The 23,481-nt window shown below is 33.7% G+C and overlaps 1 protein-coding gene across 4 annotated transcripts in view; it reads left to right on the top strand.

The window, feature by feature from the left end:
- Positions 1-23,481, top strand: part of LOC129947395 (hippocampus abundant transcript 1 protein) — a 134,654-nt gene that overhangs the window by 35,678 nt on the left and 75,495 nt on the right. The window contains exon 1 of one of the 4 annotated variants that reach the window (XM_056057930.1): positions 7,035-7,302. The exons of 1 other annotated variant lie outside the window; for it this stretch is intronic. Coding sequence is in view for 1 of the 3 variants with exons in the window: in XM_056057933.1 (XP_055913908.1) it covers positions 7,288-7,302 (15 nt within the window). In the remaining 2 variants the exon portion in view is untranslated. Of the gene's footprint in view, positions 1-7,034; positions 7,303-23,481 lie in introns of those variants that run through there. 2 more of the 4 variants (XM_056057931.1, XM_056057933.1) reach the window with 2 other exon arrangements.

The following is a 23,481-nucleotide window of genomic DNA, read 5'->3' on the forward strand; positions in this document are numbered from 1 at the left end:
TTGTGTGTGCAAAAACAATCACTAATTTGATTTTCCAGATGAACCTAGACTGTGTCTCCCAACTCCAACCAACCAACCCCACTCTAAATTATCCCACCCACCCACGCACGCACTGTTTGTTCTTCTAATTATATACGCATGTTGGGTTTTCATAATTTTAAATGAAAACAATTTCCATGCAGCAATGCATTCTGCAACATACACTCTGGTTCACATGATTAATGCCTTATTTTTTTGTAATTTATATTTTTTTTCTGCTCGCAGTTATAACCAATTATAATTGTGTTAATAAAATTTGTTTGATTCAATAATGAGAGAAGGAAAAATATTAATTTTAATGAATTTTTTACATTTAAATGTCATACAATGCTTTCCTGCCTTTTAAAAGTGATGTTATTCTCTTGTTTTAAAGTCAGGCAATCATGCATTTTTAAGTCTAGTTTATAATATTACCAAGCAGATAGAATAGTTTTTAAAAAATGGATCAGATTTTTCCAACTTCAAGATCCAAAAACTTAACTAATTATACACCTGACCTTTATCAAGTACTCCGCTGTGAAATGAAGTGTATGCTCTCAAAAGATATTAAAGGTATTTCTCTGATTCCTATACTACTTAGCTTATTATGTATAAAATGGCCATACTCTTTAAATGCAGTCTAGTTTCTCTTAAATTAGTTTATCCGGTGCGCAGGTACTTGACTAGAGAATTTTTTTTAATGGATTTTAAACTTTTTTGTTGTTGTTGTTGTGATTTTCTTCTTCTTCATCGTTTTCTATGAAAAAAGCCCCTTGACATTTGTGTGTTGTAGAGTAAAGCTTCTTCATTCATTAAAATATGTTTTGAAAAATTTAAGTTGACATCCTTGGTACAAGTGCACGGAAAGTAAGCAAAAATAAAATATTAAAAAAAACATATGAAAGCTTTTGGTATATTTAAATTTTAGTATATATCGTCCCCCAGAATAAAATGAACTCATGTTATATGCAAAGAAAACCGAAAGAAGCTTTCAATTTGAGTTTGGTAAATGCTTTGATGTACCTAAACCTATGCCTACTTTTCAGAACAGGGAGTTGCCATTTTATGATTAGAAAAATTTAAACATATATAATTTCTAAAAAAAAACTCGAAAAGACAAAATAAGTCAATACGAAAAAGACATAATTGCAGGACAAATCTAATATTACGATATTGGCATAGGTTTAAAAAAAATATTGGTTTGATTTTTTACACGAGCTACAATTATAAATTAAATCATTGAAAACAATGTCTGAAACCTGCTTCCAAAGATGCTAAAAGTTAAAAAAATATGAAAATTAGAGTATTCAATCCAATAAAAATAAACTAAGCTGGAAAGGTTGTTCTGCAAACTTACATTTTCAAAAAATTTACATTATTGTTTTTTGTAATTGTAAGACATTTTTTTGGTCGTTAGATTGGTCCATGACATTTGCTTTTTGAAGATAATTTCATTTAAATGTTGACCGCGGCTGCGTATTAGGTGGTCCATTCGGAAAGTCCAATTTTGGGTAACTTTTTCGGGCATTTCGGCCGGAATAGCCCGAATTTCTTCGGAAATGTTGTCTTCCAAAGCTGGAATAGTTGCTGGCTTATTTGTGTAGACTTTAGACTTGACGTAGCCCCACAAAAAATAGTCTAAAGGCGTCAAATCGCATGATCTTGGTGGCCAACTTACCGGTCCATTCCTTGAGATGAATTGTTCTCCGAAGTTTTCCCTCAAAATGGCCATAGAATCGCGAGCTGTGTGGCATGTAGCGCCAACTTAGTCATGTCAACCAAGTTCAGTTCTTCCATTTTTGGCAACAAAAAGTTTGTTAGCATTGAACGATAGCGATCGCCATTCACCGTAACGTTGCGTCCAACAGCATCTTTGAAAAAATACGGTCCAATGATTCCACCAGCGTACAAACCACACCAAACAGTGCATTTTTTGGGATGCATGGGCAGTACTTGAAAGGCTTCTGGTTGCTCTTCACTCCAAATGCGGCAATTTTGCTTATTTACGTAGCCATTCAACCAGAAATGAGCCTCATCGCTGAACAAAATTTGTCGATAAAAAAGCGGATTTTCTGCCAACTTTTCTAGGGCCCATTCACTGAAAATTCGACGTTGTGGCAGATCGTTCGGCTTCAGTTCTTCCACGAGCTGTATTTTATACGGTTTTACACCAAGATCTTTGCGTAAAATCTTCCAATTGCTGCGAACGGCGACGAATCGACATTTCACGGTCTTCAGCAACACTCTCAGAAACAGACGCAATATTCTCTTCTGTACGCACTGTACGCATTCGTGTGGTTGGTTTAACGTCCAATAAAGTAAACTGAGTGCGAAACTTGGTCACAATCGCATTAATTGTTTGCTCACTTGGTCGATTATGTAGACCATAAATCGGACGTAAAGCGCGAAACACATTTCGAACCGAACACTGATTTTGGTAATAAAATTCAATGATTTGCAAGCGTTGCTCGTTAGTAAGTCTATTCATGATGAAATGTCAAAGCATACTGAGCATCTTTCTCTTTGACACCATGTCTGATCTGTCAAATACTAATGCATGAAAATCCTAACCTCAAAAAAATCACCCTTTAAAAAAAGACTGGAATGCGACTCACACTGATAACTTCCCATTCGTGCCTGTCTGTTGATATTTCTAAAAGTTTTACAAAGTTCATGACAACATTTACTTTAAATTGGAAAAGTTTGAAGTCAGTATGGTGCTTTGTTCTCAAGTTACTTGAGTCGAAAACCATTTTTAGTTGTTTTTAAAAGTTTTCGTAGTTTGTAAGATAAAGTTGCCAATTGGATTTTTGAGTATGATAAAATAAGTTTGATTTAATATTCAATATGTTTTTGTCTCCGAGAATTTTTAGTCAAATATCAATTTTTAGTCAAAAATCAATTTTTACCAATTTCTTTAAAAATACTGATAAAATTTTTAATTTTCTTCTGTTTATTACTATATTTTGTATAGAATACCTTGAATTCAATACCTTAAATTATTCTTGAGATATTCGTGTGGAAGATCAGTTTTTAAGAATTTTGTATTTTTTTATTAAAAAAAACTGAAAATTGGATTTTTCTGAACATTTTATACAATTTTAAAACAAAAATTTGTATCAGGTAACATTAGTTTAAAGCCATAGTATTGCCAATATATTGGAGTTGAATTCAATTTTCAACAATTTATTGTTTTATTTTTTGTAAAAAAAGCATTAGTTTTGATTTTTCTAAAATTGTTACCATAGGTCAAAAATGTTATTCTTTGTTATTCATTTATTGTTTGTAAAATATTTGAGGTGCCAAACATTTTTCTTTTCAGTTTTTGTTGTTTATAAAATAAACAGTAAGTTGATTTTTATCGAATATATTCCAGTTTTGAATCACGTCACAATGTATAATATTTAATTGAAGTCGCTAGCTTTGTCGATTCAAAAGATGTTTGGGGTCAACCACATTTTTCAATTTTGTTTTTAAATTGCTGCAGTGAAAACCCTGGCACTCAATTATTTTGAAAGTCCTCTCTGCATCTATTGATGTTATTATCTGTAAGACTAAATTTAATTGAAGGTAATATGTCTGCCAGTTCTTGAGAAATGGCTGACGGAAAAAGGTGTCCCAAATGTACGTACAGAAACACACGCAGACATCTTTCTTAAAACCCCGTCCAAGATATTCATACCACAAAGGTATCTCGGGTCTGGGTGTCGATCCTGATTTTTCATCCTTCTCATTAATTGGTTAGGGTGGCTGGTGACTTTGATGATTATCTTCCTTGCTGCCTGTCCAAGAAACTGGTCAAGTGGATTGATTTCAGCTTCTTCGTAGACTCTACGATTGCTATAGTGCTTTTTTCGTGACGGTCGAATTGTAGATCAGTGCATATCCTTAGTATCTTCGTCTCGAAGACTTTAAGTTGTTCCATTGCAGTTTTTGATATGATGAACCGTATCGGAAAACTGTAGGTGATAACCAGTCTTAGCAGTTGTTTGTATATCAACAGTTTCGTTGGTTTACTTAATCTAGTTTTCTTCTTCAAGAGAGGATGAACTCGATGGAGTGCGATGTTGGCTTTCGTTATCAATGTTGTCAGGGATGGAGAGGAACTACAATTTTAAGCCGATTCAGAACGGCTAATTTGAGAAAAATGACAATAATCAATCTTGGAAAATTCGTCACAAGATGGCACAGGCAGGGTTTGAACCCAAGACCTATGTCATGACAGTCCAACCGATTAACCATGATGCCACAAGGAGTTAAAAATCACTGGAATATAAAAATATGAAAAAGACCTCTGTTCTAAGGATTTCTCCAAAAACCAATGTCTACTAAATATACAGACATACACAAAACATATACTAGGTCACTTTTTGTTAAATTTGTTGATTACTTGCTTTTATTTTGAAGTAAATTTGCAGTAAAAGATACAAATTGTCCAATTATTAATTTCCTAATTTTAGAAGTGGCAGTGCTTTTGTAGATTTTTTGCTTCGAGGTATTTTTCCGAACAACTAAAAGCTGAATTTTCTTTAAAATTTGTTTGTATTTTTTTTAAATTCTTATAGAAAGTTATTGTAATGGGTCCGATTTGTCAAATTGAAAATTTTGACATTTGTCGACGTTTCAAGGTCCCTTGAGTCGATATAAATTTTAGAGTAATGTCTGTGCATGCGTGTGCACGTACGTTCGTACGTCCGTACTTTCGCGAAGTTTTTTTCGTCGTCCATAGCTCAAGAACCAGTAAAGATATCGATTTTAAATAAATTTTGTAATACAGATAATAACACAGAAAGATGCAGAAAGGGCTCTCAAAAAAATTCAGTGGGTGTTTTTTTTACCATAGCAGTTTAAAAAAAAGGTGAACATTTTGGTAAACCCTAAATATCTTACGAACCAATGACCCTAGAGACATGAATTAAATTTTATATTATATATTGTAACGTGATACCGAACCTCAAAAAGTCTAAGAATAAAATACGATTTCATCTCTAAAAAAATGTTGTGCAACGACAAATAATGTTTTTGACATCTGGTAAAATTTTGAGAAAAATCAAATTGACAGTTTTTTTTCTATAAAAATAAAAACCTAAAAAAACAACATTTTTCAAAATTGGTAAAAATTGATTTTCGACTCAAATATCTTTTCAAAAAATAAAGATTATAACTTCCAACTTATTTTAACTTTTAAAAAATAATGTTTTCAACATTCTGAAAAATTTTGAGAAAAATCGAATTGACATTTTTTTTACAAAACAAAAAAAAACAAAAATCTAAACAAGAAAATTGGTAAAAGTTGTTAAAAATTGATTTTCGACTCAAATATCTTTCCAAAACTCTGAGATAATGGCTTTAAGCTACTTTTGTCTTTTTAAAAAAAATATTGCTTTAAACATTCAGTAAAATTTTGAGAAATGTCTAATATACAGTTTTTTTTAAATAAAAATAAAAACCTAAAAAAAAAAACAATGTAAAACAAATTGGTAAAATATTACTTTCGACTCAAATAGCTTTTGAAAAATTAAATTTTGTTTTTATTTCACAAAAAATATTGTTTTCGATATTCAGTAGTTTTTGTATAAAATTCCAACAAACCGTTTTTTCATAAAAAATTAAAATATAAAAAAAACAATACGAATATTTGGTAAAAATGATGTTCGGTTCTCGATACCACGTGAACAATGAGGTATTGACTTTTTTTCATTCATCCAATTTTTATTTGTTTATATAAGAAATAAAAACTTTTAAGAGAAACTACTAAAATTGGTAAAAATTGGTTAATGACAAAAAATCTCGTTAACAAAAATAGATTTTAAAATCAAACTATTTCATCATATGCAAAACATTGTTATTAATTTTTAAATCTTTTAGAATAATTCAATTCGCAACTTTTTTAACAAAACACGAAAAACTACAAACCTTTTAAGCAAGACAAATCGACAGACAGGATGGGATCCCAGCCTCTTTTATAACTTCAATTTGTATAAATTATTATTGTTATGATCCATTGGCATTTCTTAAAGTACACTTACGTAAATTATTGCGTTATTTGTATGTGTTGATCAGTTCGACAACAACAGGTCATACTTTATAGATATAATAGATCAGATAGATATCTGAAGATAACAACTAAAATAGAATGGTACACTAAGGCGTATACGTACTTTTTTACTTCATTGCATTTCTCCTTTAAATTTCTCGCCTTTTCACTAAAGTTAATTTATATTTATTACAAACGTACTTTTGCAGAAAAACCGAAGTCCGCTTATTTTTAATTGATGTAACATTACTGAAAAAGGACCTTTTTTTGACCATATTGTATTTTTTGTTATATAAAATAAGTTATATTCATTTTTATGGAAATTTTTAATGTAAACGCAATCTGGCAATGCCCTTTGGTTGTTTCCTGCCTCGTGCTGGCGTAGTTTGTTTACTTTTGTTGTTCTTTCTTACCCCCAATTCGAATTCATTCAAACCCCATATTTAAATACATAGTATCTATCTATGTATATCTTCTACCTATCTACCTACCTTCATACATATGTATATTTTGTTGGCTGCCAAGGGAAGAACTTTAAGTGTTGTTTTTGTTGTTTGGATATTTTCACGACTCGCATGCTGTAGACACATACATTCATACACATGTACACATCAACCAGCAGAAAAGATGCAAAAAAAAGCTTTATGCTTTCCATTTCCACATATTTTCCATCCATATATAGGAATATATATTTTCAACCTACATCAACTGATGCGAATACTTTCTCTCTCGCTCCCGAACTCTCACATCGGAACTCTCACTTCTCATATTTGTCGCCATATCATTTCCTTCGCCAGCCATAGTCAACTTTAAGACCATTCAAGGGAAAATCGAAACGTGTGATATGGGGAAGGAAAAAAGCTCAGCTGGTGCTGGCGCTGCTGCTGCTGCTGCCAGCTATTCTGTGAAAATTTAGCACAACCAAAGCATAGCTATTTTTCCACTAAGGTACAAAGTGTGTCCTTTCGATTCCTTTTGCTCAGACGGTTAGACGAGTGCGGCGCGGGTGTTTTTAAGTGGTGCCGTTTCGCGTTTTGTTCTATTTTTCTTCTCAAAAAATAGAAACTAAAACACATTTTTTTTTAAATTTGGTTTTTTAATAATTTTCCTAATTTTTTCTTTACTGAATTTTATTTTGGAAAAACAAATCGGCTTTTTCAATAAAATTTATTTGATTTAAAATTGAATTTATTGTGTGGACGCGAAAAGTGTGAAACAAGTTTTCTCTCTCGATGACTCAAGTATGGGTAATTATTTTGAGACAAATTGAAAAAAAAAAGAAAAATTAAAAATACGGGAGTGAACAACATAAAACTATAAAATTATGGACGCAAAACAAAGGCGAATAGTTTTATGTAATCAACACCTATCGAAGAGGAGATAGAAAAAAAATCGACACACACTGTCGTTTTCGTTTTCGTCCTCGTCCTCGTTTTCGTCCCATCCTCTTGGTTAAAGTCTTCTTATGAAGCAACAAACGACAAACAACTTGAATATCACTCCAGCTCCAGACTAAGTATCAACCCAAAAATAAATTACCAGGACTTCTTTTAAGCACCACGTTTTTATTTTATTTTTCTTCTTCCACAAATTGAAAATCGATTTACGAAGCCAAATTATACACCATAGGACTTGCAACGAAAAAGGATATTATTTGTCCCTAATGGATGTCCTTCCATTAAGCTCAACAACATGCACAGCAATATATTGTTTCATTTTTTGTATTAGAAGAAAAAAAAAAACTTTTATGTGAAACAAAATCTACAAAAGTTCATTGAATCCTAGGGACATATTTTTGTACTTTGATCCTTAGAAATTATTTTTTTTTGAAGATTGTTAATCCATTTTATGCTGTGTCCTTTGATGACCAAGTAACATGTTTTTTTTTTGTTCTTGATCGCATATGAGACTTAATTATTTAATTCTCTCCAAACTGCAACTTGACGTGTATATTGTATATCTTCCAACTTGATAGCCTTTACTTCATTTCGAGCAAGCTTACATACGTTTTCTGGATAAAATAATTATATGTGATTAAGGGCATGGTTTTGTGTGTTGCAAGCAACACAAAATAATTTAATCGCTGTTATTTTTTTTCTACCCTACTGTTGTTCCACACACTTAACCTTGAAGAGAGAAAGGGAAAGGAAAAAAAATAATAGGGAGTTGTTAATAAATAAATAATAAATAACTATTTATAATCGCACATCTTGACTACACATATTTTGCTGACATGAGAGGACTTTTTTTATTAAGTACTTGGTGCAATATACACTTTTATGACCAAGGATAAGATATGTTTATACAGTAATTTATTTTTTTAATATTTCATGCACTAAGGTCGTATTTTCTTTGCTCCACATTAATTGACAATAAAATATTTCCAATTTATAGCTAAATCGATAAGTTGTAAAAATGTTTACAAGTTGTGATTTCGTTGTCTGCATAGGTTATTAACCTGAATTAAGGACATATGAATAATTTTGTATGTTATATGGAATTGACGTGCGTTTCGTTTTCTCTTTTTTTGTTGGATTATAATTCTATTTTAAGGTAATTCTGCTATTGAAGTTCCACCAATATTTTGGTCTTACCAAAAATCATCAGAGGACTGTTTTTTGAAAACAGCCATGAAGGATATTTATTGACAACTTCTTTGATCGCACATATGATCTTTACAACTCATTTCAAACCTGACCTTTGTATTTAATAATTAAGTTTAATTAGTTATATAATTGCTTACTTATATTTTAAGTACCAGCACTTTATGTGGTTAAAATTTACGGTACATAAGCACATCGTCCAAGCATGTTTTTTATATGGAAGTCGAAAACTGGACAGAAATTCAACTTTTGACGAATTTAATGCTCTATCCGAATCCATTCAAAGAATTGCTGCCCATTATCCTCACACTGAAATCGTCATTACGGGCGATTTCAATGTACACAATTCTTCTTGGCTTCGTTATTCTGGTCAGACAACACCAGAAGGAAGATATGTTGAGATCTTTGCTTAGTTAAATCAATTAACTCAGCTTGTCGATGAGCCAACTCGAATCAATGACGTTGCAGACTTGTTTCTTACTTCTGATCCTAATTAATACGCAATCAGTGTATTACCGCCTCTTGGCACATCGGACCATTGTATCGTATCTGCAAAATTCTAATGTCTAAAAAACCCAGTTAAAGAAAAAACTCCTATGAGAACCGATTGACAATATGAAAAAGACAACTGGGATGGTCTCAATGAATTCTTCAGGAACTTTAACTGGTCACTATTCTTCCTCGATAGTGACGTGAATTCCAGCGCAGATATGGTAACAAATTTAATTTTTTGTGGAATGAGAAATTTTATCCCGAATAAGTGAATATCTATCATACCCAAAGGAACTCATGGTTTGATTCGAGCTGTAAAGTGGTAATTAGGATCAGAGATGTAAGTTTCCGTTGTTATAAAGCCAACCCGACTGAGGAAAACCGGAATATGTTCAAACAAGCTAGAAAGACCATATTCGACAAACCAAATTTTTGAATTACCAGAAATTAAGGCAAAAAATACTATAATGTCCCAAAGGTAGTAAAAATTTATGGTCATTTGTAAAAACCGTACAAAACACCATCATCCTCGGTTCCAACGCTTGTCCCAATGACATTCCCCATGGTAAGCTCGGTTGATAAAGCCAATTTGCTTGCAGCACAGTTTGTTGTCAATTCGACGCTACCAGAGAGTGTCTTGAGTCATCCTGTTCTTAAAAGAGTAAACGATTTTATGGGACGAATCTTCTTTCGCACTCGTGCAGTTGCAAGAGTACTGAAAGACCTTGACATACACAAATCTGCTGGCCCGGATAGTATCTCTACAATTCTCTACTACTGCGTAAGCTTTTCCATCTTTCCTACTCTACAGGTCTCTGTCCGAGTGGATGGAAAATAGAATTTGTCCAACCTATCCCTAAAAAAGCAAATCCTCCTTTTCCTAACTATCAAAAGCACTCACGTCCCTTCTTTCTAAGGTCATGGAAACGCTGATTAATTATCAGCTCAAGAAATATCTCGAAGAACGGAAGCTTCTTAATGACCGACAGAATGTCTTTCGTAGCAATAGGTCCACTGGTGATCTCGTGGTTTATCTCACCGAACAGTGGAACAAATCTTGTTTGATAGAGTTTGGCATCAAGCTCTCTTATCGAAAATGCGTGCTTTTGGTATTGATGAATCCCTTCTTCGTTGGGTTAGAAATTACTTTTCGGACCGTTCAATTCAAATGGTATTGGACGGGTTCAAATTTGATATTCACAAAATAAATGCTGGTGTACCTCAGGGCTCTGTTTTGTCTCCAACGCTCTTCCTTATTATTATAAATGATCGTTTGTCTCAAACTTCTAACCCACTAAATTGTTTCACATATGATAGTACCCTCAGCTTTTCATATTCGTTTTTAGAGTCTCATCCTTGTTCTTCGGATGTGAAACTTCAACGGCAGCGTAAGATAAGCTCATTAAATTCTGATCTTGACTAGACCTGTGTCAATCGTGATTGATTCGGTCTTTATGACCCGTTCATCAAAAAGATTGAGTGATTGCAATTGTAGTAAACCAAATCAATCGTTCTCAATGTCAATCGTTTCATCATACTGTCTTTCGTTTTAAAGGAAAAGAAATATGTTTCGTTCATCCAACTTATTCTCATTCAAATGAAATGATATAAAATGGTAATTAAACATAGCTTTGAAACAATCAATCAATTATTTCAATACTAATCGTTTAAAAGACCGAAACTGAATGAAAATGAAGTACCTTAACCTTACCTACTCTACTGCAAAAAGTTCCATAAGGTTCCACTCGATTATTTTCCATTAAAAACCAAAATGAAACAGAAACCTAAATGATTGAAAAAGTGAACGATTGGAATAGAATGAAATTTGCATATTTTATTCGCATCCAAATGAAACAGATACCAAAATGATTGAAAAAATGAACGATTGAAAAGAACGAATCATTGAACTGAACGACATATGAACGATTGAATCTTTTAAAGTGAACGATTGACACACCTCTAATCTTGACATCATTGTCCAATGGGGAGTCAGAAACCGTGTAGAATTGAATGCTTCGAAAACGCAATGCTGTCTCCTGTCGTTAAAGAGAAACTCACTCCCGATGCCACTATCTATGAGTGGCACTTGCATCCGGGAAACTAATCAACTTTCAATACTCAATATGTATACCACAGATCACCTCTTATAGAATGATCACATATTCGATATTGCCAAAAATGCTGCTAGGTGCTTAGGATTTCTACGGCGGTGCAAGAAATGTTTCACCCCTTCTGATCTGGGTGTAATTTTGGACAGTATCCAAAAAGGAGCTTTGAAAATGAAAGGCGATAGAACTATAATCGAAACAATCACGTCACTTGAACACCGCCTCCATTGTTTCATGCCTTTCGTTCTACCGATATTTTTATAAACAGTGTTCTGTCGAATTAGCCAGTTGCATTCCCTCTCAAACAATTCACCCTTAATACTCGTACTTCAATGTGCATTCCATCAGTTTAATCTTGAGCTCAATTTCGGACGTACTGCCAAGTATAGAGATTCTTTTTTTAACCGCACATCGAGAATGTGGAATGCTTTACCCAGCTCAGTTTTTCAATTCCATTTAGATATTCAAAACTTTAAGACCAATGTGCATCGGTATCTCCTCTTTAATCCTTCCCTATTTTCCTAAAGCTCGCACTCTGTTTAATCTTTAAACATGTTAAGGGTATTAATAACCCCTTGAGTACCCGTTTATCATACAAAAAAAACAAAAATTTTTTGGAAATTGTTTTTGTAAATTTGACGTATTCATACTGACGCTTGTAGTTTTACTTCCCAGGTTCTTTTAAACTACTTTTGTATCAGATTCTGAGAATAGTTTTGAACTAGTTACTATCAATCGGTTTATTGAATTTTTTTATATTAAGCTACATCAAATTTGTTTACTTGGGCGTATACGCACTTTTTTCTATTGATTTTTTTTCACGATGTGTGAAAGAAATAATTGAACAGGTTTTCATGGATTTTCTATTTAAAAATATTCCGAAAACATTGCAGCAGGTTATACAATTTATTTCGTAACATGTTAAACAAATATCTCACATTTAAAAGTTACAGTATATTTTGAAAAAAAAAATTATGTTTAATTGTGTTTCATCTATCGTACATAATGTACATACATTTTTCTAACAAAACTTTTAGGGCTCCTTTAATTCTTGTCTCGGCTATTTCTTATTTATAATGATTTCTTCTCCACAGTAAATATAAAGTTAAGATAGTCAAATTTTAATTTTGTATCCTCAATTTAATATAATTTACTATTTATTTATTTTTGTTTGACCGTAATTTCGGAATACCTATTAAAAGTTTTTAAAAATTGATTTTAGACCCGAATACTTTGTCAATTAATTAACAAATTGCTCTCAAACGAATTTTATCATACATACAAAATATTGTTTTTATTATTTAAAGGGTGGTTAAATTTTAAAGGCCGATGTTGATTTTGAATAAAACACAAATTATTTATAAAATTAATTTAATTTCTTTTCATTATGATAATATTAGTATAATTAATTTATGTATGCAACAAAATATTGGCCAAATATCTGCCCCAAACTCTGCGGCACACCTCCATCCGATGGTCTAAATATGCGATAACGCTGAGGCATAATTGAAGTTCTATGATTAATGAGCCGAATTCACTCATCCTTTAGCTCTTGAATTGTTGCTGGCTTATTGACGTACACATTTTCTTTCAAATAACCCCAAAGAAAGAAAGAAATCCAACGGTGTCAAATTACTTAATCTTTGCGGTAAATTGACAACGCAAGCTCGTGAGATAACACGGCCTTTGAATTTGTGGAGCAAAAGAGCTATTGTTTCGTTATCTGTAGATGGCACCGCCCTGTTGGTTGGAACCACGTATTGTCTATATCCATATCTTCTAATTCGGGCCATACAAAGTTATCATCTCACGATAGCGAACGCCGTTCACAGTAATTGCCTGATCGGTCTCATTTTGGGGAAAATTACGGCCCGATGATGCCGCCTGCCTATAAACCGCTTTTTAAACAATCACTCTTGAATTATAATTCGCCACAATGCTGCAATTTTGTTTATCCAAATAAAATCCACTGAAGTGAAAATTCACTGAGGTGAAAATGTACCTCATCCTGAAGATGATTTTTTTTCGAAAATTGATCATCTACTGTTACCATTGACGATGTTTGAAATGCTGAAGAGGCTTTAGTTCTTGAGTCAATTGCCACCTTGTAAGGTTGTAAATAAAAGTCTTAATGGATTATGTTCATCAATGATGAACGTGAGAGGTGTAATTTTCAGTCACGATGAAGAGTTGAGGAGGACTTCTATTCAGACACATACTATCGGGAACAGCAGCAACAGTTTCTGCAGTATGAGCTGTACGAGCATGCACTGGTATTTTCACATCTCCTACAGATCCGGTTTGCTTAATTTTTTCAGTTGTGGTTATCATTCAACATAGGCACTTAAAATTTAAGCACCCTTTATATCGAAAAGTCATAAGTATGAATATATTAAAAAACAACTAGTTGCCTCAAACCTCCAACAAAGTGCAACAAAACCTTCGTTTAACTCCAGTTAAAGCAACAGGTCTGATTGACAGACAATATAACCAATATTAAACTTAGTATACTTTTTTTCATTAATTAACTATCTTTCCTACTTTTTTTTTGTTATGCACGTGTCAACTTCCTACCATCATAATTATGTATGGTATTTATTACTGTATACCTATGAGTTCAATAAACCCTAATCGAATTCTTATTACGATCGTTAAAATGATTAGAACTTTTTTCTAACTGGTTTGACGCCTTCTCTGTCCACATATATAATTATTATCGTCTAATAATATCCCTAGTAACACCTTGTTTCAATAGCTGCCTTTGTTAAGCACGTGAACTTATATTAAACCATTAAATACTTCGTAAATCTATGTCAAATTTTGGTGAACAATTTTATATCAAAAAAATGTTAATCAATTACCATACACTCATACATAAATACAGATAAGATAAAAGGTTTCCTTTTAAACAGCACCACCCGTAAATTACCTTAACCCCTGTTAAGGATATCTATTGCTATAAGTTGGTTCTGAAAACCATTAACATTCAAATTTGTTAACCTTTTTTTTCTTCTACTTTTTTGTTGTTTGATTTTTTGAGAAATCCAATTATTTATTCATTTGTCATTGTTGAAGGATATTTTGTATTGTTTTGCTATAAGCCAAGGTTACACGTGCGTTTGTCGTTTTCCATACAATTCGACGTTCAATTCGTCTTCGACGTCGTAGCCTTAATCTTGGTCTCGAACTCGGTCGTCCTCCTCCTTATTATTATACCGACATGATGATAAAGTGAGACTTTCTTTTAGTCAAAAAATTACCAAAAAAGATATATAATATTCATTTTAAAAGGTATAACCACACCAATAACATTAAGTAGGTATTTCAAGAAATTTAAAAAAATAAAAAAACAGAAGCCATATACTAAGTCGAACAGTTTTCTTTAATTCTTTTTTGTTTAGAAAAAAAAAAACCAAACCTGAGAAGGAAATTCTTATTTCTTACTGCCGAGACAGTTAAACACAAAAAACATAAAAGGAAGTCTGGAAAATAAGCTTAATATACCGACCTAAAAACATATTTTCAAAAACATAAGTGATTATGGTAGGTAACAAAAACAACCGTAATATTTAGTTTAAAACAATCATTTGCAAATTCATATTAAGACGGGATTATGAATACGAATACCCTTTTTGAACTTGTATACCGTAATGAATTCTAAGAAATTGAAATTAATGCCGGTTTAGTTTTGCTTTGGGTTCCTTTTACCAGTTTTATTTTACATTTTTGTCGGGTTTTGTTTTTGTTGTTGTCTTAATAAAAAAAAGAATGTTTGATTGTGTTGAGAAAAGATTTTCAAATTTCCTTAAGTTTAACATTCGCGCAACTTTAAGACAAATTCCAAATAGATCGTCAGAAAGTCGGAACTGTAATAAGACGAATTTAGTGGTTTTTATTTATAGTGTTGAAGTGCAGTGCCAATGTTAATTCAAATCCAAAAAAAGAGGCTGGGTGCGACCCACACTGATAACTTCCCATCCCGTCTGTCGATTTGTCTTGCTTAAAAGTTTGTAGGTTTTCGTGTTAGGTTGAAAAAGCTGTCAGTTGAATTATACTTAAAAAAATTTTAACTACCAACAATATTTTTCGTATAAAGAATGGTAAAAATTAATGTTCGGTTCTTGATATCTCTTAAATTAATTTAATTCATCCAGTTTGTAAAAATTTAATAAACGCTACTAAAATTGGTAAACATTTGTTTTCGACAAAAAATCCATTTGACAAAAAAGATTTTCAAACTAAACTATTTCTTGATATGAAAAATATTGTTGGTCATTTTAAAATTGTTAAGAATAATTAAACTGACAAATTTTTTAAACCAACACGAAAACCTACAAACTTTTAAGCAAGACAAATCGACAGACGGGATGGGAAGTTATCAGTGTGAGCCGCATCCCAGCCTCTTTTTAATTCATAATTTTGTGTATCTGTACTTTATTTCAAAAAATGTTGAACTGTTCTCCAAAAAAGACACTTGCCAAACTTATGTCCTTAATTGCTTTTTGTTTGACAGTAAGCAAACAGACGGCGGCGTTTGTATCATATAAGTCTTACACTACCTGTCAAAAGTTTGAGACCACCTCTGAAATTTGAGAAATATCGAGTTTAAACCCCTAAACAAGAGCATGTCTATATGTAAATGATAATATAAACTACTTTTGTACTAAACATAAATTATTTATTTAAAAAAGCAATAAAAGCTCTAAATTGAGTTTTCATCAAAAAATCCTCCTTTAAATTCAATAATTTTTTTTACAATTCTGGGCAATCTTCTTACAAGGTTTTGTATTTCTTCTTGTGGAATATAATTCCAGCAACTTTGTAGAGTTTCCCAAAGAGCAGATTCCGATGTTATGTGGTGATTCCGGACATTTCTGTCAAGCTCTTCCCATAAGAGCTCAATGGGGTTAATATCTGGAGACTGCGGTGGCCATACCATTACTTTTAGAATTTCCTCATCTTCTTTTTGTTTCAGGTATCCCCGGCAAAGTTTCGAAGTGTGTTTCGGGTCATTGTCTTGCTGGAATACAAAACCTTCACCGATTAATCGGAATACAGATACCAAAACGTGGTCTTCCAATATCGTTTTATAGACTTCTTTATCCATTCTTCCGATCACTCGTGTTAGATCTCCTACTCCATCGAAGGAAAAACATTCCGATACCATTACTGAACCGCCTCCATGCTTTACAGTTGGGACCAAACAGTCTGGTAGCATCTTCTGTTCAGCACTGCGCCTGACGTACACTCTGCGATTTGAGCCAAATATCTCAAACTTATACTCATCGCTCCATAGGACTCTGTTGAAGTCTTCATCTGTCCAATCCTTAAAGGTTTTGGCTAATTCCAACTGTTTGATCTTGTTTTGGGGCCGTAGAAGTGGTTTCCGCACTACAACGCACCCAAAAAGTCCAGCATGCCTTAGCCTTCCTTGTATCGTTGATACAGATAATGGTTCTTCTCGGATTACATTGATCTCGGAGCGTATTTCTGGTTCTATTTTCTTCCTAGAACGCTTGGTTATGGTGATGATATGCAGATCTTCGCTTTTTGTCGTAACTCTAGGTCGTCCTGACCTCGGTTTATCTTTAAAACCGCCGGTACTAGAGTAACGCTGTATAGTCCTGTGAACTGCTCCTTTGGATATCTCCAGTTTTGTGGCGATTTCTCTTTGCGAATAGTCTTCTTCAATAAGGGTCATAATCGCAGATCTAATTTTAAATAGTTAATTCCTTAACTTTTACCATAATACGTACTTTGTTTAATGGAGAAGATCACAGTCTCAAATAAATTTAAATTGGCTCAAACCGAGCATTATATATAAAACCCTGAATATGTAGGTATTCAAATTTTACATTTTTTTACCCTTTAATATTACCGCAGTCATAAAGAAATACCAAATTGAATGTGAAAAATCATAAAACATAAAGCTATGGGAAATCCAAATAGATGCCAAAAACTTAATACTGTTTTTTTTAACCTTTTTTCACAAAATTCCTCATAATTTCCAGAAAAGAATTAATATCTTCACTTGCACCTTTTATGAATGGTCTAAGTTAACAATGCAGTTAAAAAAATCCTATATTCATTCATAAACCCAAGCGCCAGGTACAAATAAAGCAACCCTTTGAAGGTGGTCTCAAACTTTTGACCGGTAGTGTATAACTGTCAAAACTAAATCTCATTTTATTGAAATGTATTTCAATTTGTATACTTTATTGATATACTTTCGCAAATCAAAATGCAAAGAAATACTCAACAACGTTTAAAAATCTTACGAATTTAAACTTAAATAACACTTTTATCCAGAAATCATCTTCAGCGATGAAGTTTTATTCTGGCGTCAAAAAAAGGATTGTCGTTTTTAGACCGGGCACAGTTCTAAAGAGAATCTTGCGCCTTCATTAAATCTCTAAATGCAGTTTACAAGCGGAAGGCATTTTTGTATTTTTTTTTGTGCCACCATGCCTTTTCTACTTAAAACTGAACCCTAAAACTATAAAACAAGTATGTAAGCCGGCCAAGGCGTGAAACCCCATCCCGACTACCCACTATCAAGTGCCAATTGAAGCCACCAAAACTGGTTCTCTTGCTTCACCCTATCAGTTCGGACACAGCCCTACTGAACCGAAGGAGCTCTGCTCCGCCTTGTGCCATGGCGTCCCGATTGTACAGGAATCGCCTATCCACGGTTCTTCGTTTGACGTGGTAGATTAACGGAACTGCCAATCTGTCCTGTATCAGACCGCTTTTATCTAAAAAGAGGAATGTTTCTGGTGGAATGAAGCCGCTTAATCGTGCACTCTCTAAATACTCGTCGTTCGGATAGAACGCCCCGAAAATTAAAGAAGACAAAGCTTTTGCATTGTGACCTCGAGCGAGTTTTATCACGAAATTGTCAATTTTGTTGATTCGAGCCCCGTTGTATAGGACCTCGTTAGAATAGTAATGCACATAAGAAGATTCGGCTGTTCGATATAAGCCGGTACAGCGTCGTAAACACTGCCGCTCGAACACCCGAAACTTCTCCATCTGGGAAAGAGCAACGTGAAACCACACAGGACAACCATAAACGATCATTGGCCGTATGAGGGCCATGTAGCAAATTACCTTCACTTTGGAGTAAAGCCGACTGGTAAAAAACAGCCGTTTCGTCAGAGTGAAGGCTCCTCTAGCCCTGGTCAGTGCAGCATTTATATGTCTGTCGAAATATAAATACTGATCTAACCAGATACTGATGTACTTAACAACAACAGCTGCCAGTAAAGATCAACCATGTGCCAATTCTTACACTTAACCCTCGTGGCCCTAGCCAACGCAGTCCGGAACAGAATTGTCTCCGACTTCTGGACATTTATTTTCAGTTTCCAGTCGTCGCAATATCGCTAAATCTTGCCGAAATCCCACTGCAAGAGAATTCTAATAACCTCAACCTTTCGGGTAGTTCTGTACGCAATTAGATCGTCGGCGTACGCAATTGCCTTTGTGAGACTACCTATCAGACTGCTGGTATAAATGCTGTAGAGAATCGGCGAATTCACCGCTCCCTGTTGAAGACCATTTTTAATTAAGAATGTTGTGGTAGAAGTTACATTGCCACTTTAGACAACAAACTTTCTACCGTTAAGCATATCATAAAGTATATACAACAATGGCTTGCTTATGCCAAGCCTACTCAGTTTTAGGTAAAGACCCTCTAACCATAAGGTGTTAAAGGCCTTTTCCAAATCAACCAGAACAGCACCTGTGCATTGTTGTTTTGATTTCTTCCATTGGATATCAGAAACGAGTTTAGAGGCAGCATGAATTGAGTCATGACTCGTCTTAAACCCGAACTGTTTATCCGGAATTATTTTGCTGTCCGCAGCCCACTTAATCAGAGTCCTATTGATGATCTTTTCGAAAACTTTGCTGATACTCGGAAGAAGATTTGACGGGTTGGAGTTGTCCTTTCCCTTTTTCGGGAGAGGATGAACCACAGCGGTCTTCCAATGCACTGGATGATATGCATTATTCAGTGCATTGTTGAAGAGTGTGATGCACATGTCAATTGCTTCCATCGGTAAATGTCTTAGTACAACGTTGGATATACCATCGACACCTGCTGCCTTTTTATTTTTTATTGAATTGAAGATAAGCTGAAGCTCAACCTTCGTCACTAACAAGGGACTTGGTCCCGTTTGCTCGGCGATTATGGCATTTGCCAAGGAATCGTCATTGAATCGCATGAAACCGCAGTTCTCAGATCGCCATTGTGTCATATCATTTCGAAGGTAAAAGTGATCAAGTAGGGCTCTGTTTTTCAGGTCGTGGTTGGGGTTTGCTGAAAGACAGCTCCCACCGCCTCCACTTTTTCCTTCGGAAAATCCGAGACCGGTGGCAACGTTACCGTAAATATCGAATATGGATACTTGCCTTTTTATCCCGCTCTTCATTGCAATTAATTTAAAGAAGAAATCGTTCAAAAGTCATTCCATTCAATTTGCTGTTTTATTTTTCAAAAAAAAGGTCTATTCCTCTCAAAAACCACCCGATATAAGGTCAAATATGCCCACTCAAATTGAAAACATCTCTTAAATTAGTATATTCATATCTATGCGTTTTAGCCCCATCACAACCATCTCAAACAGAAATATTCCATCCAGCCTGAAAGGCATTAACATTAAGTTATTAAACTTTAAATTCATGTTTTCGATTTTCGTGACCTTTTAGTATATCTACAAATGAAGATAGAAAATTTAAAATTCCTTTGACCTGCTGCAGCTGGCAGCACCCCCTTGGAGAAACATAAGACTTAATAAAGTTTAGCTAGAAGCGTCTGCCAGGGGTAGGATAATTTATTTTAGTAAAGATATTGATAAGTACGAGTATATAGTATTTACGAGAAGGTTTTATTCGAATGAAGTTTTCTTGCTTCTATTTTCTTTTTAAATAAACAAGGTCAAACTAACTTCCTGCAGAAAATGTTGAAATATTTGTTGCGGAATTTTTTAAAGATATTTTGTAGAATTCAACGTATACATATATGGGCGGTATTTGTGAAAAGTTTAAAGGGAAACATTACGCAGTCAAACATACAAATGTAATTATTTCCTTAACTACTGAATTATCATAGTTTTGAAAGGAAAAAACATTTCATGTAAGCTCATTAATATTAATACAGGAAATTAATTAAAAAATTTTAAGCATTTGTTACACAATTTTTAGTTTTTTTCTTCCTTTTGTGTTATATTTTTTAAAATTATGGATAATCCCAAAAAGGGTCCTGAATTGCGTTAACCTACTTGTAGTGCAACAATAATTATTATTGTTTCAATTGATAACCTTTTTTCTAGAACTCATTATACTCGTAGGGATAAATATTGAATAAAATAAATAAAATGTATTCAATGTAAACGGAATACAAATGATAACGATTTTTCAACTTTCACAAACAATTATGTGACAATGTTTTTTAAGGATCTACATAACCTCATTGTTTGCTATAACTACATATGAAAATGTGATAATTAGTTTGATGATAAACTTACACATTCATATAAGTTACCTTTAATTAATTTTTCCAAACCTAAATAAAAGTTAACAAATGACAAATATGCGAGTAATTTTAATCCTTGGCTCCTGGCGATGGCAGTGCTATTTGGTGTGAAAATATATAATTTATTTAAAGCAAAACAAAAAAAAAACATCCAATTACTCCATAACTATAAGTTGGTTAATTGAATGACAAATTATATTTATTTAATTAATTTTGTATGTAAACTAGGTGCGAGACTTCGTACGATTTTAACAACAAAATTGCGTGCTTCAATAAATTAAACTAAATTTAAATAAAGTTTCTTAACGCACACAGGTCAATGAATCAAATAGGATGCGTGACTTAAGGATGGTACATATGAATTTTTAATAATGTGACTATATGAATAAATAAATCATTTAAGATTGTTATTAACTAGGATAGTTTTAGGACGTAGGTACCTAAAATTGTTCATATAAAGTGAAAGTTATGATGTCTGGGTCCGATGGGCTTCTTTAAATATCTTTCAATTTTGTATAGATTTTCAAAATTTAAAAGACTATGGTTGGGAAAAGGAGATGTGAACATTCAATTCTTTTTTCCTACTATTAGAAGAAAATTGCTCCGTACCTTTCAGCCTACACCATAAAAGAGTGAAGCGATTTTCTTAAAATTTTAAAATAATGATGATTCTGTAGAGATATATATTTTTAGCTTCAAAATCAATAGCACATGCCTATAAGGGCTAAAACGAATAAAGTGTTTTTCTGTGAATATTTTTTATTTCTTTCAAACATTGAAAACATAAATAATGCTAGAAAGTATTCTTCGGAATTAATTTTTACCTGGAAGAAATTTCTAAGGAAATTTGGATGCTTTTGCATTGAATTTTTATTCAAGGAAATTCTATTTAGAGGGGGATTTAGAATAACAGAAAAAAATTCCAAGAAACGAACAATTTTGAGAGAAATGAATTTAAAATATTCATAAAGTCTTTATTTTAATAAACAAGATAAACACGCTGGAATGTGACCTTCACTGATAATTTCCCATTAGTTTCTTTGAAACTTGCACCTTAAACTTTATTGTAATTCAAATTGTCTCATAAAAAGCTTCGAAATGTTGGCAATCAATAATTAAAGTTTAAGCTTATTTTTAATAAGTTAAACTATTTTTGTGTTTTTAAGGCAGACTTTAACTTGTTTTAAAGTTAATACTACTAAAAAAACTTATATCAAAAATTGAAGTTTTTATCTTTTTTTCGTAGTTAAATATTTAAATGATAAGTTGTTTTTTCACCACCAACAAAATTCTGCCAAAAATTGGTAAAATATCCTTTTTCGACTGCAATACCTCAAAGAAAAATTGTTACCCAAAATAATATTTGGTCAAATTAAAAAAAAGGTTGGGATGTGATCCACACTGAAAACTTCCCATCCCGTCTGCCGATTTGTCTTGCTTAAAACGTTTCTATGTTTCGTGTTTTGTTAAAAAAGTTTTCAGTTGAATTGTTCTTACTTACTTACTTAAGGTGGCGCTACAGTCTTGTGTGAACTAGGGCCTAACCGAACAAACTTCTCCATCTAGCTCGGTCCCTAGCTAGATGTCTCCAGTTTCGCGCTCCAAGTTGTGTGAGGTCACTTTCCACTTGTGCGCTCCACCTGATCCGCGGTCTTCCTCTACTGCGCTGTCCTTTGGGTGTGGATTCGAAGACTTTCCGGGCCGGAGCACCTAGCCATCCATCTTAGTCGTTGGACTTTTACCCTTCTGGCTAAGTCTACGTCGCTGTGCAGCCCGTACAGCTCGTCGTTCCATCTTCTCCTTCGCTCCCCTTCGATGCATACGGTACAGTAGATCACACAAAGAACTTTTCTCTTGAACCGACCCAAGGTGCTTTCATGCGCTTTTGTCATAGTCTATGCTTCTGCACTGTATAGCAGGACGGGAATTATAAGGGTCTTATATAGCAACATTTACCACTCAATTGCTTTTATTAGCGATTAGCAAGAGTTATTCTTCGTTTGATCTCTGCGCTGGTGTTGTTTTCTGCGTTTACAGCGGAGCCTAGGTAGACGAAGTTCTTGACTACCTCAAAGTTACATCTGTCGATGTTGACGTTTTGACCAAGACGTCAGTGTTGTATGTCCTTTCTTGACGACAGCATGTACTTTGGTTTACCCTCATTAACCGTTAAACCCATTTGTTCCGCCTCTGCCTCAATACTCACAAAAGCCCCATTGACATCACGCTGAGTTCTTCCGATTATGTCAATGTCATCAGCATATGCCAGTAATTGGACAGACTTTTGAAAGATAGTGCCTCTAGTGTTGACGTGTGAGCTCTGCACTATTCTTTCAAGCACGATGTTAAAAAAATCACATGACAGCGCATCACCTTGTCTAAAACCTTTTTTGACATTGAAAGGTTCTGTTAAGTCATCCTGCACAAACGGACGAGTTTGGCAGGGATGCCAAAACTAGACATGGCTCTATACAGCTCGTCCCTGTAGATGCTGTCATATGCGGCCTTGAAATCGACGAAAAGGTGGTGGGTGTCGATTTGGTGTTCTTGGGGTTTTTCCAGGATCTGCCGTAATATGAATATTTGGACCTATCAGGTTTTTGACGATGGGCTTTTGACGTTCACATATTACGGCAGAGAAGATTTTATAGGCGATGTTAAGTAGAGTGATTTCTCTGTAGTTGG

The sequence above is a fragment of the Eupeodes corollae genome, chromosome 2 (assembly GCF_945859685.1).
Source record: "Eupeodes corollae chromosome 2, idEupCoro1.1, whole genome shotgun sequence".
In the NCBI taxonomy this organism is placed as follows: Eukaryota; Metazoa; Arthropoda; class Insecta; order Diptera; family Syrphidae; genus Eupeodes; species Eupeodes corollae.